The sequence below is a fragment of the Oratosquilla oratoria genome, chromosome 42 (assembly GCF_046742065.1).
Source record: "Oratosquilla oratoria isolate Oo_2021 chromosome 42, ASM4674206v1, whole genome shotgun sequence".
In the NCBI taxonomy this organism is placed as follows: domain Eukaryota; kingdom Metazoa; phylum Arthropoda; class Malacostraca; order Stomatopoda; family Squillidae; genus Oratosquilla; species Oratosquilla oratoria.
This window is the reverse complement of record NC_134818.1, coordinates 22975835-22983334: the sequence shown is the minus strand read 5'-3', so window position 1 is coordinate 22983334 and position 7500 is coordinate 22975835. Positions and strand designations below refer to the sequence as shown.

Here is a 7500-nt window from a genome sequence, read left to right as displayed (position 1 = left end):
CACGCCCGCACGCCCGCCAGCCTGCAAGCAATTAAAACTACAATAATATTCTACTCTTTATCTCCCACTTCTCATTCTTCTTCGCTCTCTGGTTCTACGTCTCTTTTTCTTCCTACTTCTGCCTCTCGTTCTCTCTATCCTTCTCTCTTTTTCTCTCTACCTTTACTTCTCTCTCCTTCTCTCTCTATCTCTACCTCTCTCTCTTACTAATCTTTTCCTCTTTGTCCTAATCCCTCCCTCACTCTCTCCCAATCTCTCCTCTGTCTTTCCTAATCTTTCCTTCTTTCTGTCCCCTAGCCTCTCTTCTCTCTCTCCACGTCTCTCCTTCTCTCTCTCTCCTAGTCTCTTCTTCTCTCTCCCTTTCCTAGTCTACCGTTCTGTCTCTCCTCTAGCCTCTCCTTCTCTCTCTCCTCTCTTTCCACTCTTTCTCCTCTAGTCTCCCCCTCTCCCTCTCTCTTAATCTCCCTATAGAGATAACTAAAATATCAAGAACTACCTAGATACATATATAATATACCTAGAATTATCTAGAATATCTAAAATACAAAAAAGAATATGAAAAGTATGAATTAATATAAAAAATACATATGTATAAAACATGAACAATTATAAGAAATATCTAATACTATCTAAATAATCTTAAAATATCTAATATGAATATGACCTAAAAGAATAAGAAATATATCTAGAAGTATCTCAAAACATCTAAACCTAATTGATATAGCCACAAACATCTAAAATCTAATATACTGAAATACATTATGAATATTGAAAAATATTCAAAACTCAATATCTGAAATCTAAAAAAAATCTAAAATATCTAGATTATTCATAATATATAATATATCAAAAACTACTTTCTGAAACTATCTAAAAATATCAAAGCCATTGAGAAGTATGTAGAATACCAAAAGACATCTAAAAACCTAGAAATCTATGAAATATTCATAAATACAAAAACATCAAAAATTCTAAAAATCCTAAAATATCTATGAAAACCTGACGAAGATTACAAGTATATAAAATTAGATATACCTAAATGTATATAAAGATACCTAAAATATCTAGAAATAGCTGAAATATCTAAAAAAAATTGCAAACCCACTAAGATATCTAAAATTAGTTGAAAATATTTAAATGGATTTTAGCTATCTACGACTGTCTAAAACTATTTAAAACCACCTAAGATATCATAATACATTTGAAAATAATATCTATCTTTTCTAAAAAAAATTGCAGGTACACTTAAAAACACAATCATTTAAAAATTAGAAAATATCTAAAATATATTAAGTGATCTAGGTATTTAAATGTATTCAAGGGCGTCTAAGATATCTAGAAATATCTTAAATATGCAAAAACATCTAAAAACATCTAAAACACTAAAAACACTTATGATAACCATATTTACATACCAGTAAATTATACCTATACATCTATATACATAGACACTGCAATACATACCCATTTAGGTATGGATTCACATATCTCCACATATATCTCTCTCTCTCCCTCCTCATCTCCCCCCTCTCTCCCTCTCTCCCATTCTCCCTCTTTCTTTGTCTCTCTCTTTCTCTCCATCTCTCTCTACACCTCCCTCTCCCTCTTCCTCTCCATCTCCCTTTTTCTCTTTCTCGTCATATCTTTCTCTCTCTCTCTCTCTCTCTCTCTCTCTCTCTATATATATATATATATATATATATATATCCGTCTCTCCTTTTCACGGGTCCAGGTCCTATTTCTGCTGCATTTTAGATAGGTATTATTGAGTACAGTAGTTAACAAAATAGAGTCAAGTTTCCCAGGTCCACTCTTAGGGTAAAGCACGAGATGCTGAGCCGGAGGGCCATGTACAGCACGTCTCTCTTCAGGATAATCTAACGACTAAAATATGTAGAACAGTCTTGAAGTCTTTATTTTCGTGAACATATCTTGTAAGTACACAAACACACACACACACACACACACACACACACACACACACACACACACACACACACACACACACACACACACACACACACACACACACACACACACACACACACACACACACACACACACACACACACACACACACACACACACACACACACACACATGAACACACACAGACACACACGTATGTATGTATATATATGTCAAACTTTATGGTTCATTTTTCTTCACTTATGAAGTATAGTAAGAAATACATCGCGTAAATCGATATTCATATTTGAGACCTTCATTGGTATGCTAAGTATAACCCAAAGTATGCTTAGTATACCTGGCGATATATCAAATCCTTACTCGGAGTTCTTGCATTCCTTCGTGTTGACGCATAGCTGGGGAGGAGGAGGAGGAGGAGGAGGAGGAGGAGGAGGAGAAGGAGGAGGAGGAGGAGGAGGAGGAGGAGGAGGAGGAGGAGGAGGAGTAGGTATAGCTCAGAGGGAAGAGATGCAAGGAGAGTATAGGAGAAGAGAGGGAGAATGTTGGAAGATGGAGATGACGTGTGCGAGATATGATGTGGATAAGAAAGTATGGTTGCAGTGAATTGATCAAAGAGGAAGGTAGAAAGGAATAAAGAAGAGGATGGAGAAAGCCATAGAGAGAGATAAAAGAGTAGAAGGCTGGGAATAGAGAGAAAAAGAGATTATTCTCGTATGTACGTGTTAATAACCGAGAGAGGGACTGGGAGACAATGGGAAGAGAAAATACGACTAGGAGAGAAAAAGAGGAGGAAGTGGATGCTAAGATGAGAAAAGGGAAAGAAAAAGAGAAGCGGGGGTGAAGAAAACACACAAAGAGTAGAGAGAGAAGAGAGAACAAAAGAGAGAGGGGGGATATGAGAAGCCCAAAAGAATGAAGAGAACTGGAAGAAGATGATCTGGAAGAGAAAAGGAGAAATTAGGAGAGCATATCTCTGTTGGAAAAGCAGAGGCGGAGAAATAAAAGAAAAAAGTGACACGAATCTAAGAAAGATGTGAGGAAAGAATTATGGGAGAATATAAAGATAAACAGGGAATGAGAGGATCATTTCTAATGGCACAAAAGAGGAGGAAGAGGAAGAGGAGAAGAAGGAAGAGGAGGAGGTGGACAAGGAAGGGTAGGAAGAGGAAGAATAGAAAGGAGGGAGGAAGGAGAGAAGGAAGAAAATGAAAGAACGATGACAAGGATTAAAACGAAGACAAGGAGGAAGGCGATGAGGTGTACCAGGAGGAGGAGGAGGAGGAGGAGTAGGATGTGGGAGAGGAGTAAAAAGAGGTGAACGAGGAAGAAGGCGAGGAAGAGGAAGAGGAGGAAGACGAGGCTGAGGAGGAAGAGGAGGACGAGGAGGGTAAGGGGGGCAAAGAGGAGGAGGAGGAGGAGGACGAGAAGAGCGAGGACGATTAGAGGACAAATAGAGAGGAGGAATGGGAGGAGGAGGAAGAGAGAATGGAAGAGGAAGAAGAGGAGGAGGAAGAAGACGAGATGAAGTAGGAGGAGTAGGAGGGGCAGGAGGAGGAGGAGGTGCATGATGGTGGAGAGAAGAAAAGAAAGACAAAGAGAAGAAGGGTGACCGGGAGGAATAGGAGGAGGAGGAGGAGGAGGAGGAGGAGAGAGAGGAGAGGTGGAGAAGAAAACTGCTTGCCAGAAGATGAAATCGGCCTGGGGATGGAGGGAGTGGTTGGGAGGGAGGAGGAGGGAGGAGGAGGGGAGGGAGGAGGGGAGGGGAGGGGAGGGCAGGGAGGGGAGGGGAGGGGGAGGGGAGGGGGAGGGGGAAGGGAGGGGGAGGGGGAGGGGATGGGAGATGGTTCATATTATATGAAAGTTGAACTTACACTCTAGCGGACCACTTGGCTCTCTTTCCTCGATCTCCTCTTTCGGTCTCCGGTTTCGTCTTGCTCTCCGGTTCCCTGATCCCATCTCTCCTCCTGTCGTCCTCCTTGTCCTCCTCCTACCTCCTCCTGCCTCTTTCTACCTCTTCCTGTTTCTTCCTCCTGCCTCCTCTTGCTTCCTCCTGCATCTTCCTCCTACCGCCTCCTGCCTCCTTCTGCCTCTTCTTACCTCTTCCTGCCTCCTCCTGCCTCCTCTTGCTTCCTCCTGCATCTTCCTTCTGCCTCCTCCTGTCTATTCTTACCTCTTCCTGCCTCCTTCTGCCTTCTTTTGCCTTTTCCTGCCTCCTCCTGCCTTCTTTTACCTCCTCCTGCCTCCTCCTTCTGCCTCCTCCTGCCTCCCTCTGTCTTCTTCTGCCTCCTTCTGCCTTCTTCTTTCCTCCTCCTACGTCCTCCTTTCTCCTCGTGCCTCCTACTGCCTCCTTCTACCTCCTCCTGTCTTTCCTTTTTGTTCTTCATCTTGCCATTTTCCGATTCATATCTTTTCCTCTTTCGTTCCCCATTTCTTCGTTCCAACCTTTCCTACGAATGAGGAGGATGAACAACAACAACAACAACAACAACAACAACAACAACAACAACAACAACAACAACAACAACAAAAACAACTCTCTCGTGATACACATACACACGCACGCACACACACACACACACACACACACACACACACACACACACACACACACACACACACACACACACACACACACACACACACACACACACACACACACACACACACACACACACACACACACACACACACACACACACACACACACACACACACACACACACACACACACACACACACACACACACACACACACACACACACACACACACACACACACACACACACACACACACACGTTTCCCCCGTGTCTGTAATACGTGCGCACGTACATGTATATATATATATTTTTGTATGCGTGTACGTGCACATAATTATGCATATGCTTATAAGTGTGCATGTACACGCGCGTGTTCATGTGTAATTCACCCTTGACCTTGGATCACGTGTTAGACTAATGATCGACAGTTATTACTCTCCGGGATGAAGGCTCAGAGTTCATATATGGCCTGATCTATGGGTAATGCTGTGGCGTGATACACACACATCCTCAATCCCTTGCCCACCAGAGCGAGGTTCCGGCTTGCAGAGCTGTGATGCTTCCCAGCTCTAGGTGGGTAACGAACTGAGGATTGCTTTGTTAGCAGGTGAACGTGATATCACTGCACCAACAAACCTGTGTGCGTGTGAATCTGAAGCTAGGTATGATAAATTGGACAGTAAGAGACAGAACCCCACGAGCGTTGCTCCTTTCCTGTGTACTATAACACAAACACACACACACACACACACACACACACACACACACACACACACACACACACACACACACACACACACACACACACACACACACACAAGCTAACACACACTAACATACACACTCACTCACACACATACACACATATACACACACACACTCACGCAATCACACACATTTACACATACACACCCTCACACACCCTCACGCATGCTCACATACACACACTCTCACAAACACTCACACACACTCACACACACACACACACACACACACACACACACACACACACACACACACACACACACACACACACACACACACACACACACACACAACACACACTCACACACACATTCGTACACACACAAACACAGACAAGGCATCATATTTGAATTTCAATCATAAATGAATTTTAATTTCAATCTAGTCGTCGCCCACTCCTTCCCATAATATTTCATTCATCTTTCAGATTCTTCAGTTCCTCTGGAATGGGACAGCAACAACAACAACAACAGCAACAGTAGCGGGAGCAGTCGTGGATGGGGTCTCAAGAACAACCACACGACCAGCGACGACGCCAAGGATCAACGGCGCCATCGTCACGGCCACCAGAAGGAGAAGGAGCGAGGGCAGATGAACCCCACGACGGAGGCGACAGCGAAGAATGGCGCCGAGGTCCCGTCCCCGCCTCCCGACGTCACCGAGGCCGAGATGAGGCGGCGGGAGAGAAACAAAAGAAGGAGATGGAGGAAGCGGAGACTAGAGCAGAAGAAGCGGAAGAGGGAGAGGAGGAGGAAGGCAAGGAAACAGCGAAGAGAGAAGAGGCGACGGAGGTTACGAGGGAAAGGGCGGAAGAGGAGGAAGAAGAGCGAATAGGGAGAAGAGAATTTCTTCGTCCTTATCCTCCTCCCTTCCCTCCTCCCACCCCCCCTCTCACTACGTCCTACATTACTCTCCCACTTATTCCCCTTTCCCCTCTTCCTCTTCCACCCCTCCATCATGGTAGCAGAACACAACATCAGTGCGATATCGCTCCAGCTGCACTGACTCATCGTCCCAGTCCTTAACGTTATTTAGCATCAGTATCCTGTGTTACTAGAAACCGTATCCCATACTCTGTATCGCTATACTTCGTCATTGTTATTGTAAGACCAATGCTGTACATTCGTTTCTGTAATAATAGCGCAGTTATACTATTTGTCATACGAGAGCCTATTGCAACGTTAGATATCACTGCAACCATATAGAACGCGCACGCACACACACACACACACACACACACACACACACACACACACACACACACACACACACACACACACACACACACACACACACACACACACACACACACACACACACACACACACACACACACACACACACACACACACACACACACACACACACACACACACACACACACACACACACACACACACACACACACAAACACACACACACAAACACGCGTAGGCACACACGCACGCACATCCACTCATGCACACATACACACGCACGCACACAGGCACACAAACACGTACAGATCTACATGCTCCCTATCGCAAACAAGATCAGTACAAGTCAGAGTAATCATCTGGGTAGCGTAAACAAGTGCAAACACAGCTCCCAAGCACTGAACTTAGCACCCAAGCGCACAAACAAGCAGCCAAACACAGATGATTATGCCTGCAGCTCGAGAAGAGGCATCGATTTTAACCTCTCTCTCATAGGGCAAACGGAGAGTAAAATCCATAAAATGCTTATCAAGTCAATAAACCTGATAGTCAATAAAGAAAATAAATGGTCGAGTGTACTACAAACAAGTCAGACTGGAACAAGAGAAAAATCCAGAGAGACAGACAGACAGACAGACAGATAGGGAGACACAAAGATAAAAAGGGAACCAGACACACATCAGCATTCGACTCAGCACAACCACGCTTTGATAGTTGGAGACACTCAAACCACCAGACACGCAATATCGCTGTAACTTGATCAAACATGCAAGACCCCAAACAAGCTGATATGGACTAAGAGTCAGTGGGACAAATATACACGAAATCCAATTTTTAGACCAAAAGGTAAAGGGGACAGACTGTACACAACAAATTCATTCAAGGATTCAAACTATATATCAAAGACATATGGGGGATAAGCAGAATTATAGCTTAGCTAATAAAGAAATGGCTAAGAAACGAACCAATATGATAGACTCTGTCATGCTGACAAGCAGCGTCCAAGAACCTAATCAAGTGATTAAGGCCACATATAAGGAATCGGAACACATGAATATACGTCCGAGGATG

At 43.9% G+C, this 7500-nt stretch overlaps 1 protein-coding gene across 1 annotated transcript in view; it reads left to right on the top strand.

The window, feature by feature from the left end:
* LOC143021451 (R-spondin-4-like) overlaps window positions 1-7500 on the top strand; it is a 291292-nt gene that overhangs the window by 282078 nt on the left and 1714 nt on the right. Inside the window, exon 6 of the mRNA XM_076178941.1 lies at window positions 5661-7500. This exon is cut by the window's right edge and continues 1714 nt beyond it. Coding sequence (XP_076035056.1) covers window positions 5661-6067 — 407 coding nt within the window. The 3' untranslated portion in view covers window positions 6068-7500. The remainder of the gene's footprint in view (window positions 1-5660) is intronic.